The sequence below is a fragment of the Anomaloglossus baeobatrachus genome, chromosome 9, assembly GCF_048569485.1.
Source record: "Anomaloglossus baeobatrachus isolate aAnoBae1 chromosome 9, aAnoBae1.hap1, whole genome shotgun sequence".
Classification (NCBI taxonomy): Eukaryota; Metazoa; Chordata; class Amphibia; order Anura; family Aromobatidae; genus Anomaloglossus; species Anomaloglossus baeobatrachus.
Window position 1 is genome coordinate 53057833 of NC_134361.1, and position 13088 is coordinate 53070920.

Consider the following 13088-nt stretch of genomic DNA (forward strand, 5'->3'; position numbering starts at 1 on the left):
ATCCGGGCTGAAATACTAGACACCGGAGGGACCACCCTTGGTGAATGAGCCCACTCCTTGACCACCTCTGGTGGAAGGGGGAAACAGTCATCAGAACCACGCTTTGGGAGCGTCTGTCAGGACAGGCTCTGGGCTTGGTCACAGTGGGCTGAAAACTGGAGTGGTTAAGGAACACACTCCTTGTTCTCTTTAAGGTATACTGATGCCTTTCTGCCAGAGGGGGATACTCCCCTGATACAGGCGGATTGAGGTCCAGTACAAATATAATGGACGCAATCAAATCATTAGCATCTGCATCACCTTCGGTCAGATCAATGTACATTAAGTAGCGTCCGAGCCCCCAGTAAAGACATCCTCCTCGTCCAGTGAGTCAGCTCGTGAATCAGAGCTGCGGGACGGGGAAGGACAGGGGACCATGCGTCTCCATTTTAGGAGGACGGGGTCTGAGACCAGATGAAGAGTCCTCTGAGAGCTTTGCTGAGCGAGCCGTAGCAGCAGAAGCGCCCTGAGAAGGGGGCTAATGCATGCTGAGCACCCCCGGAGCAGCTGGAGGGCTGAGGGACCACTGTGTTTATGTGCTCAGTACAGGCAGTACGAGTCTACATGCAGTGCATGTTAAGAACAGCCTTGCTCTGATGTGAGACATGCTGCAGAAGTGGGGGCTCTGTGAGGGAATGCATCTCCAGAATGACCCCCAGCAGAGTATATAAACAGAGAATATAAGCAGCTGCACAACTGGAGGTTGTGGCTGCAAGACCGTTTAACATACATTTCTGTGCCCTCCAGTCCCCCAGCCCAGGCCCCCATTTGTCACAATGTGGTATCTCTGTGCCTATGCAGACATTGAGAACGCTGAGAAAATGGCGACCGGAGCGAGGAGAGGGGGCGGGGCCTACTCTGAGAGCGGGCAAATGAGGTATACAGGGAAGGGAATCTTTCCTCAGTGAGGAGTGTCCGTTCCCTGTGCTGAGCAGCCGCTGGGTGGAGCCGCACTGTCCCTCTGCACTGACTAACATGCAGGGGCAGTGAAACCGAAACTAGGCCTCAGGCGAAGCCGGGGCCTAGATTTAAACATGCGGCCAGCGTGCAGGCACCATCGGCGCGGTTCTCCAGTGAAAACTGGAGAACCGGCCGGAAATGTTACCACAGTCATATAACACACTCCCCCCAATAAATAAAGTACAAGGGACCCCTGGAAAGACCACTTTCTGTGGTAAAAACGTCTCAATACTTAGCTTTTGAGACGCAGGTGCCAGGTCCCTGGGGGGGGGGTTAAACGCTCCGTCCGGCAGGATCCTGAAAAAGGGCTGCGGATGGAGACCGGTCTCCTGCACAGCAGTGAGAACCGTGATGGCTCCCACTTCAAGCCAGAGCCCGAGGGATGGTGAAGGAGCGCGGCATGTGAAGGCTCCAGCCTTGTAAAATCAACCTTAACAGCACCGCCAACACAGTGGGGTGAGAAGGGACATGCCGGGAGTCCAGATTGGACCCGCTTTTCTTCCAAATCTTTGAAATCCAAAAAATCAAAAATCAAAAATCAGAGAATGCATGTGTGTGTGACCTCCTGAACACAAAGCATTGAAACTGGCTAGGACTGGCTACCAGGGGGTGTATATGCTAGGAGGGAGGAGCTACACGTTTGAGTGTAGTACTTTGTGTGTCCTCCGGAGGCAGAAGCTATACACCCATGGTCTGGGTCTCCCATAAGGAACGATAAAGAAAAATAAAATCTGTTACTAACAACTACGTGGGTATCATAGAAGATATTTTAAAGCGCTACGGAATATGTTGGCACTATAGAAGATTATTATTATTATTATTATTATTATTATTATTAATAATACTAACAATACTAATAATACAAATACTAATACTACTAATACAAATACAAATAGTATTAGTAGTAATAGTAATACAAATACTAATACTAATAATACTAATACAAATACTAATACTACTAATACTAATAATACTAATAATACTAATAATGCTACTAATACTAATACAAATACTAATACTAATAATACTAATACTAATAATACTAATACTAATAATACTAATACTAATACTAATAATAATGCTACTAATACAAATACAAATACTAATACTAATAATACTTATAATACAAATACTAATATGAATACTAATACTAATAATACAAATACGAATACTAATACTACTAAATACTACTAATACTAATAATAATAATATAGATGGATATTTTCACTCTAAGATCCCAAAGTCCGAGAACTTTACCCCAGACACCTCTTTTCGTGTTGTATGGAGCCCATGCACATTGCTGTATCATGGCTCCATACAGCACAGGGCCGGACGCCCATCCTCGCTCGCGGTGCCCATTCTGCCCCCAACTCCATACAGGGCTGCAGAGGGCAGTCCGTGCCTCGTCATCATTCACTCAGTGCAAAAGTAGAAAGATTTATTTATGTGGCATCACATTTTTGGTTCCTCCCCATTCATAAAGGGATTATTCTACTAAGAAGTGCATTAGGAATTGTAGTGCTGAAGGTCTTACCTGCCAGTTACAGGGTGACAATTGGGAATGATCCCCCGAAGAACAACTGAAAACACAGAACAGCAGCGTGAGTTTATACATTCGGTAAAGTCAGTAACTAAATAAATTACCAAAAAAAGAAAAAATGGAAATATCTGAAGAGCCAAAGCCATAACCTATCGCTCAGCTTGTGCCTGCAGATGTACGCTGCAAAACAGCTTGTGACTGATCTCATTTTTGGGTTTCCCTCTGATTGAACTGTTCTTACGGGTAATAAAATTCCGCAAATTACTATTAGAGGCCATAAGATTAGTGAATTACGGTCCCTGCCCTCAAGTACAGACTACATCACCCATCATCCTATATAGCAGACTGGCTGCACATCAATAGCAGCAATAGCACCACTTCACCTGACCCGATGCTGCCACCTGCTGGAATGAACAGGATATAGAATTTTCCTTTAGTCTTTAGGCTGTGTTCACACGTTGTAGCTAGTGTTTTATTTCTAGCAAATGTGAAAGACCTGTATGTAAATGCAGCCTAAAGCTCACGGTCAAGCTATTCTAATTATTTTTCCAAAGGCTGACAAACTAATGGTTCAAAAAAAAAAAACAAAAAAAAACTGACCCGCACATCCTACAAATGTGAATAGGTGCCAGCTGAAATAACATAGAAAATACAAAATGAAAACAGCTGCACACTAAAATGCCAACAATGTATAACTGAACTCTGAGAGTTCCCTTATACATTGTTGGCATTTTAGTGTGCAGCTGTATGCATTTTGAAACTAATGGTTGGCCGCTCAGGAAGGGCCACATGTACACCTGTAATGTTATAACTTCTATACTGTGGGATATCTGCCAGCTCACCTCCTCCAGTGTGCAAGGATCAGTCCTGGTACACCGGGGTCGTAAGCCAAAAGAACACCACGGTAAACGGAGCTGAACAGCCTGGATCTGTACCCAGTGTAGTGGTCATCACAGAGGACTGCAGATCAGCTCCTATTGAAATGAATAGCACCGGATCTGGGGTTCTTACCACCATGCAAGTGAATGGATCGGTGCAGCTCTGGTTCCATTCACCGACTAGATCTAGGAGCCCCTGGAGTTAAAAAACAGCTGATCGGTGGGGGCGCAGGGTGTCCAATCCCCACTGAACTGATATTATTAACCTATCCTAAAAGCACAGACTAGAGATGTCATTTGCCTGAACAACCCCTTTAATTTCAATATTTTAATATAAAGCCTACATTCGTTGCATATCTGTAGCTGTATGTCTGATATAAAATCATTAATCCCAATTAACACAATGTCCCCTTGGCATCCCACCCTACACACCTGCACGGCTTTCTCGGTTTTCGCTCAAGTTTATTTTACATTCTACTTCAAGATCATCTTCTGTTCAAAGCAGGATCCCCATATTAAAAATGTCTAAATAGGTAAAAAGTGAATAATGGTCCGAGTGGCCACTTTATTAGAGACACCTTTCATATTTGCAGCTTTCCTCTTTGGAAATTAATACGCCTTCAAAAAAAAAAAAAACCCATAAAATCCAATGAGACAGTTTTTGGAGGATTAATTTCCGCATAAAACCAAAATCAGATGGGCAAAATTGCATGATCTGTGCGACAAAGACGTGGACTAGCCACGGCCATTATTTGGCAGCAGATAATCTTGTTGGGCGTCAAGAATACAGAGAATGGCGACATCGAGGTCAAACATCCAGAGAAAAGGGATCCCGTGAATGTAAAGAGTCAGAAGAGGAGCTCAAGAATTGTTCGGATGAGGCACATTGCATCTGAATACAATGCTAGTGGCTCCAACCAACGTGTCTGAAGGCACGAGTCTTCAATCCATCGCAACGATAGGCTAAGAGCAGATGATCCGGTGCACCACCATCAACAGGAGAAGACTCCAGTGAGCGGAGTGCAATAATCATGGCTGAACATTGAAACCAGATCATTGCTGCTCTGTGCTCACAGGGGGTGACTGATGCGCTCCGGCTGGAGAAGGTGTACCGTAGCGGTTTTGGCACACACCGCATCTTCCAATACTTGTAAATGGAAGCATCTCTAGGACAAGGTGGAACAGGGTAAAGGCCGCTTTACACACTGCGACATCACTCAAGCGATCTTGTTGGGGGGGTCACGGAATTTGTGATGCAGTGGCTTTAGCGATGTTGTTGCGTGTGACACCCATGAGCGATTTTGAATCGTCGCAAAAACGGTCAAAATCGCTCATCAGTGACATGCCCAACAAGTAGTTCGTCGTTCCTGCATCAGCACACATCGCTATGTGTAACACTGCAGTAACAAGGAACCTCACCTTTCCGGCAGCCACCCGCAATGAGGAAGGAAGGAGGTGGGTGGCATGTTACGTCCCGCTCATCTCCGCCCCTCCGCTTCTATTGGGCGGCGATTCGGTGACGCTAAACGAACCACCCCCTTATAAAGGAGGCGGTTCGCCGGTCACAGCGACGTCGCTAGGCAGGTAAGTAGTGTGACGGGTCCGCGCGATGTTGTGCACCACGGGCAGCGATTTGCCCGTGTCGCACAACCGATGGGGGCGGGCACGCACGCTAGCGATATCGGTCACGATATTGCAGCGTGTAAAGCGGCCTTGAGTATATTAGGTCTGCACCTCCATTAAACCATAGGTAAATGCAAGAAGCTGTGCTGCCCTGGTCCGATATTCCCGCGGAACGATTTCATCGTGTGGCAGAACCTACACCACGGTGACTTACTGGAGGAGGTCCACTACGCGCTTATCTGATGCCTCTAAGCACTGATTAAGTATGTGTATTCACAGGACATAAAAAACCCCACAAAGGCTGAGAAATGTCATGTCTGATTGCATGAAAGTAAAGGAGCTGCTTCGGCAGAGAAAACCCATTTGGGCTTATGCACCCTAGGGCCATCAGACTTGTGCTGGAGGTGCCCAACAAACTTTGTATTGTCACAAAGTCCTTTCATGCACAAAAGTAGTAATGCAATGCAAGGATGTCTTAAAGGGGTTGTCCACGACTCTGCAACCCTTTCTCAATTACTGTATTCCACAATGTTAAAATAAAAAAACAAAAAAAAAAAAACCCAAACCCCTGTACCCTCCGCTGGTGCTGACGCCATTCCAGCACTGTCGGTGCCAGGTTTCCCGCGGCCCGCATGACATGGTTAGGTCATTTGAACCCTGCAGCCAATCAGCAATCCCCAATGGGCTTCCTTTGGACATAACTGATATATTTAAAGGGAACCTGTCACCACTTTTTTGACCTATAAGCTGCGGCCACCTTCACCGGGCTCTTATATACAGCATTCTAACATACCCCAGGCCTGGGCTCTTATATACAGCATACCATAAAAAACACTTTATAATACCCACATAAAGGTCGCGCGGACGGCCTTATGGGCGCCTCCGTTGTCCGGTGCCGGCGCCGCCTCTTTTGGCCATCTTTCTTCTCCTTCTCCAGCAGCGGTGCATGACGCGTCCAACGTCATACACACTCGCCGGCATTCAGGTCCGTCTTGCACCCAAACTTCAGAAAAAGAACGAAGATGGTTGAAAGAGGAGGCGCCGGCACCGGAGAATGGAGATGCCCATATGGCCAACCGCGCGATCGTTAGGTAAGTATTATAAAGTGTTTTTTATGTTGTTACAGCGGCCTGGGCTCTTATATACAGCATGTTAGAATGCTGTATATAAGAGCCCGGTGGTGGTGGCCGCAGCTTATAGGGCAAAAAAGTGGTGACAGGTTCCCTTTAAGAAGTCAGAGAGAAGCTGACCATTAGTGGCCAGTGATTGGCTGCAGGGTTCACGTGACTATCAAGAAAACCCTGGCATCAATTGCTTTTTACCAGCACCAGAGGCGAATAGAGGCTAATTTTTTGAAGGAATATAGTAATTGGTGGACAACCCCTTTAAGTCCACCTTTCCTACACAAAGGCTCACATGATGGGCCATCCTCCCTCGCACCCTTTATTATGACTTCTTCCCTATTATTTCTTCTGTCTTTATAACGCCGCTCCTTTTGAATGAAGGTGAAGTAATATGGCACAATAATGTGATGAACACTTAAGGGTTCACCCTTCGTAAATCTCTAAATATTAGATACCTTTGCACCCGCCCCGCGGCTCTCGTCCTCTGGAAGAGCTTTTCACTGAATGAAGTTCTATAACTTAATGGCCTCCGTCTGTTGACAAATTTCAATCAAACCAACCAAACCCAAAAGATGGAGAAGGCAGGAGGAGACAGGTCGGAAAGCGGAGAGTTGTTAGTTTTGTCAGGAAAGAGAAGAAACAGATTAGGATTAAATTTCTATTCTAAAGACGACAGAGAAAAAATAAGTCAGAACAGGGTTAAATAGTCGGTAAAAGGTCAGGAGACTTTTGGGGGGAATTTACTGTATTCATTTCTGCCTAAAAAAAAAATACAGGTTTAAATTAAAATGTACAACACTTTGGTTTATTCAGCTTTCATGCAGCAGAATACATTGCAAGCTGCAGAATGCTGTGAGCAAATCCGTCAGGTGGTCTGAACTCTGGTGAGGAACCCTTATCTCTCCTTTCTGTACGGACCCCGAAATGGATTTATAAACTAGCTAAATGTCAGCTTTGATGTGACCCAAAATCAAATTATGAAATCCTTCAGAAGAGAAGAGATGGTGGGTGGAGACCTGGATTTGCTAGTGAACAGCATTCTGCAGCTTACCGATGCAGGACGGGAGAAAAAAAATAAAATAAAAAATAGGTTTATTGAAACCAAATTAACAAGCCCCCAAAAGTATCCATAGCCTTTACAGACCTGTGAAGACGGCATGCAGTGCTACAATGTGAGCTCTAATGCTCAAGTGCAACTAAACCATGAAGACAGTGGGAGGGTGGGGAGAAGAGGGGAAGGTGGTATAACCTACAGATCGTTGGGGGTATTGCCCGCTGCAACCCCCAGCGATGTCTTTAAAGCCAGACTTTACAGAGTCAGCCTTGGACGGAGGAGAGGGACATATGCCCAATTCATTGCCTATGGGATTGCCAGAAAGAGCCAAGTACATAGCCCCCCTTCTCAAGGCTGCTGGTCTTCCCAGATGTCGGACCCCCAGCTATCAGTAAGTTATACCCTATCAAATACAGAGGGGAAGGTTTATAAATTTTGAGAATAAACTTTTCAAACTCCAGTCCAAAGTATTCTACCTCTACTGTACTGATTGTTTGGGCAGGATGTGATTAAGGGGCTGTTCACATTAGGACACCTGAGAAATTGCAAAATGATCATATAAAAACCAGGTGTAAAAGGTGTGATGTGCGGCTCTTTATAGAACCAGTACTAAAGAAACAGTATGGGTACGGGTCCACGATCCAGACACACTGATATAGAAGCAGCGGGTCTTCTCTTGCCGAGACGAGTGTTGTCCACAGGGGTACGCAGTGGTCCACGCTCATGATTAGGAATCTGGGCGCAGCAGATTGTTGGTGTTCTCCTGTTCAGAGCACTCGTGTCTCCGCAGCATAAATGGACATGCTGCAGCTCGGAAAGCCGCACCGTACCATAGGATTTCTATAAATCTCATCCACTGTGCTTCTACTACACAAAGCCATGTTATGGAAGCAGGGAAAACACGCTACATCAATAAAACTGCATACACTGATCGTGGGGACGCACCCTAAAAGCCTAGGCCACATGTAGCGAGGCAGCAGGATCGCTGCTGCGTCGTTACATGGTCGCTGGTGAGCTGTCAAACAGGCAGATCTCACCAGCGACCAGCCCCCAGCGAGGCGTGGAAGCGATGCTGCGCTTGGTAAGTAAGGTAAATATCGGGTAACCAAGCAAAGTGCTTCGCTTGGCTACCCGATATTTACCTTGGTTACCAGCGCACACCGCTTAGCGCTGGCTCCCTGAACTCGTAGCCAGAGTACACATCGGGTTAATAAGCAAACCGCTTTGCTCATAGTTACCCGATGTGTACCTTGGCTACATGTGCAGGGAGCAGGCAGCCGGCTTCAAGAAGCTGTGGACGCTGGTAACGAAGGTAAATATCGGGTAACCAAGCCTTTGCTTAGTTACCCGATATTTACCTTGATTACCAGCGTCCGCAGGAGCCGGCTCCCTGCACATTCTGTTCGTTGCTCTCTCGCTGTCACACACAGCGATGTGTGCTTCACAGCGGGAGAGCAACGACCAAATAATGGTCCAGGACATTCAGCAACAACCAGCGACCTCACAGCAGGGGCCAGGTCATTTCTGGATGTCACACACAGCGACATCGCTAGCAAGGTCGCTGCTGCGTCACAGAAAATGGTGACTTAGCAGCGACGTTGTCGTCGCTGTCGTTGTGTGTGACATGACCATAAGCCTTATTGCACCTTACCTTGCCAATAGAAGATATAGATAGGTCAAGCAGTACCTTTAACGGGACTGTCAGCAGATTTCTGCAATGTAATCTGAAGACTGCATGCTGCAAGTGTTAAAACAGACTGATCTCACAGTCTTTTTTTGTTTACCTAAAATGTTAGCTTAAGCCTGTTATCTTTATTATTAGTGGGTCTCAGCAGCCTGTGGGCTCTATTCCGACTCCACTCCCTCTGTGATTAGCTGCTTCTGTCTATGGAAATGTACACAAAGCCTGGTGTGGCGGGGACAGCTCTGCTACATGCAAAATCTCAACACTTTCACTGTGCTGGAACTGCTGCAACCACTAATCTAAAGGCCACGTCTCACTAAACGACATCGCTGCTGAGTCGACGTTTTTGTGACGCAACAGCGATCTTTCTAGCGATGTCGCTATGTGTGACATCCAGCAATGACCTGGACCCTGCTGTGAAATCGCCGGTCGTTGCTGAATGCCCTGGACCATTTTCTTCAAAGGCGATGTCCTGCTGGGCAGGACACATCGCTATGTTTAACACTGTATGACAGGGTCCCAATGACAGCAGAGATAGTTATACAGGTTCGCTACTGCGACCTGTATCGTTACTGCGCCGTTGGTAGGGTCTGACTGTGTGACATCTCACCAGCGACCTCCCAGCAACTTACCAGCGATCCTTATCAGGTCGCATCGTTTTCAGGATCGCTAAGTCGCTAAATGTGACGGGGGCTTAAGTGATACATCGTTGCATTCAGGGGCTCTTTGCCTACATCATGCTGCTCTCTGATGAGGTTGCAAAAACCTGCTGACAGATTCCCTTTAAATGCTTTTTTATGGTTCTCAAACCTACTGAAGTAATCAGAGCAAGTATAGAAGCCCCCACAGAACTTCATACCTGTATTTGTGGAGTAAGTGGGAAGAGGGGCTACTGAAATTTGCTGGTTTTCAAAGTGCAAGCAACTTCACTACTCCCAGAATCAAGGTAGTGTAACATGGGATGTATTCTCCTTATAGTGCCTGCCTATCTCCTGTTTTGCCGATTTGTGACTTGCACAGGTTTAAAGCAATGCAGGCAGTAAGTGCATGCTTAGCCAATAGTGAACTATGCAGTTGTCCAATATAAAAAAAAATCCAGACTGAAATTACTTGATTCACGTGCAGCTTATACTGATGCTGTACTCTAATGTGGCCAGCAGATGTCACCATCGCTCTCTTGCAGGCGCACTAGGATTTTGAATAAGAACGAAAAAAAAATTCTGTACACGAGCAAGCAATTCATTACAAAGAAGGGAATTTTGTTTACTTACCGTACATTCCTTTTCTTCTAGCTCCTATTGGGAGACCCAGACAATTGGGTGTATAGCTTCTGCCTCCGGAGGCCACACAAAGTATTACACTTTAAAAAGTGTAACCCCTCCCCTCTGCCTATACACCCTCCCGTGGATCACGGGCTCCTCAGTTTTGGTGCAAAAGCAGGAAGGAGGAAACTTATAAATTGGTCTAAGGTAAATTCAATCCGAAGGATGTTCGGAGAACTGAAAACCATGAACCAAAAGAACAATTCAACATGAACAACATGTGTACACAAAAGAACAACAGCCCGAAGGGAACAGGGACGGGTGCTGGGTCTCCCAATAGGAGCTAGAAGAAAAGGAATTTACGGTAAGTAAACAAAATTCCCTTCTTTGTCGCTCCATTGGGAGACCCAGACAATTGGGACGTCCAAAAGCAGTCCCTGGGTGGGTAAAAGAATACCTCGATAAAAAGAGCCGAAACGACCCCCTCTTACAGGTGGGCAACCGCCGCCTGAAGGACTCTCCTACCTAGACTGGCGTCTGCCGAAGCATAGGTATGCACTTGATAGTGCTTCGTGAAAGTGTGAAAGTATGCAGACTAGACCAGGTAGCCGCCTGACACACCTGCTGAGCCGTAGCCCGGTGCCGCAATGCCCAGGACGCACCCATGGCTCTGGTAGAATGAGCTTTCAACCCTGAAGGAATCGGAAGCCCAGAAGAACGGTAGGCTTCAAGAATCGGTTCCTTGATCCACCGAGCCAAGGTTGACTTGGAAGCCTGCGAACCCTTACGCTGGCCAGCGACAAGGACAAAGAGGGCATCTGAACGGCGCGCAGGGGCACCGTGCGAGACACGTAGAGCCGGAGTGCTCTCACCAGATCTAATGAGTGCAAATCCTTTTCACATTGGTGAATTGGATGAGGGCAAAATGAAGGTAAGGAGATATCCTGATTGAGATGAAAAGGGGATACCACCTTAGGGAGAAATTCCGGGACCGGACGCAGAACCACCTTATCCTGGTGCAAGACCAGGAAGGGGGCTTTGCATGACAGCGCTGCCAGCTCCGACACTCTACGGAGCGATGTAACTGCCACTAGAAATGCCACCTTCTGCGAAAGACGTGATAAAGAGACATCCCGCAGCGGCTCGAAAGGTGGTTTCTGAAGAGCCGTTAGCACCCTGTTAAGGTCCCAGGGTTCCAGCGGATGCTTGTTAGGTGGGACTATGTGGCAAACTCCCTGCAGGAACGTGCGGACCTGCGGAAGCCTGGCTAGACGCTTTTGAAACAATACGGATAGCGCCGATACTTGTCCCTTGAGAGAGCCGAGAGACAAACCCTTGTCCATTCCGGATTGAAGGAATGAAAGAAAAGTGGGTAAGGCAAAGGGCCAGGGAGTAAAACCATTATCAGAGCACCAGGATAAGAAGATCCTCCAAGACCTGTGATAGATCTTGGCGGACATTGGTTTCCTGGCCTGTCTCATAGTGGCAATGACATCTTGAGATAACCCTGAGGACGCTAGGAGCCAGGACTCAATGGCCACACAGTCAGGTTGAGGGCCGCAGAATTCAGATGGAAAAACGGCCCTTGTAACAGCAAGTCTGGGCGGTCTGGGAGCGCCCACGGTTGACCCACCGTGAGATGCCACAGATCCGGGTACCACGACCGCCTCGGCCAATCTGGGGCGACGAGAATGGCGCGACGACAGTCGGACCTGATTTTGCGCAGCACTCTGGGCAGCATCGCCAGAGGAGGAAATACATAGGGCAGTCGAAACTGCGACCAATCCTGAACTAATGCGTCCGCCGCCAGAGCTCTGTGATCTTGAGACCGGGCCATGAATGCCGGGACTTTGTTGTTGTGCCGTGACGCCATGAGATCGACGTCCGGCGTTCCCCAGCGGCGACAGATCTCTCGAAACACGCCTGGGTGAAGAGACCATTCCCCCGCGTCCATGCCCTGTCGACTGAGAAAATCTGCTTCCCAGTTTTCTACGCCCGGGATGTGAACTGCGGAGATGGTGGAAGCTGTGGCTTCCACCCACTGCAGAATCCGTCGGACTTCCTGGAAGGCTTGATGACTGCGAGTGCCGCCTTGGTGGTTGATGTATGCGACGGCAGTGGCGTTGTCCGACTGGATACGGATCTGCCTGCCCTCCAGCCACCGATGAAAGGCCAATAGGGCTAGATACACTGCCCTTATCTCCAGAATATTGATCTGAAGGGATGACTATCGGAGTCCAGGTTCCCTGAGCCCTGTGGTGGAGAAAAACCGCCCCCCACCCTGACAGGCTCGCGTCCGTGGTGACCACAGCCCAGGTGGGGGGTAGGAAGGATTTTCCCTGCAACAGAGAGTTGGGAAGGAGACACCATTGAAGTGACGTCTTGGTTGCAAGGGTAAGAGAGACGTTCCTGTCGAGGGAAGTCGACCTCCTGTCCCATTTGCGGAGAATGTCCCACTGGAGTGGCCGCAGATGGAATTGCGCGAAGGGCATTGCCTCCATCGCTGCCACCATCTTCCCCAGGAAGTGCATGAGGCGCCTCAAGGGGTGTGACTGACCCCGAAGAAGAGATTGCACCCCTGCCTGCAGCGAAAGCTGTTTGTCCAGCGGTAGCATGACTACTGCTGACTGAGTATGAAACTCCATCCCAAGGTACGTCAGTGATTGGGTCGGTGTCAACTTGGATTTTGGGAAGTTGATGATCCACCCGAACTGCTGGAGAGTCGCCAGAGCGACGGAAAGGCTGTTTTGACACGCCATCTGAGAGGGTGCCCTGACCAGAAGATCGTCTAAGTAGGGAATCACCGAGTGGCCCTGAGAGTGTAGGACCGCCACAACCGATGCCATGACCTTGGTGAACACCCTTGGGGCGGTCGCCAGGCCGAAAGGCAAAGCCACGAACTGAAGGTGTTCGTCCCCGATGGC

At 47.9% G+C, this 13088-nt stretch overlaps 1 protein-coding gene and 1 long non-coding RNA gene across 3 annotated transcripts in view; one reads left to right on the forward strand and one right to left on the reverse strand.

Annotated features, from left to right (window-relative positions):
• Positions 1-13088, forward strand: part of LOC142251170 (uncharacterized) — a 179207-nt gene that overhangs the window by 77959 nt on the left and 88160 nt on the right. The window lies entirely within an intron of this gene.
• The window catches only part of LRCH2 (leucine rich repeats and calponin homology domain containing 2), a 191016-nt gene that overhangs the window by 61420 nt on the left and 116508 nt on the right, over positions 1-13088 (reverse strand). The window contains exons 12-13 of one of the 2 annotated variants that reach the window (XM_075323710.1): positions 6620-6697; positions 2534-2579 (exon numbers count right to left, since the gene is read on the reverse strand). In XM_075323710.1, coding sequence (XP_075179825.1) covers positions 2534-2579; positions 6620-6697 — 124 coding nt within the window. The remainder of the gene's footprint in view (positions 1-2533; positions 2580-6619; positions 6698-13088) is intronic. The other variant, XM_075323711.1, reaches the window with a different exon arrangement.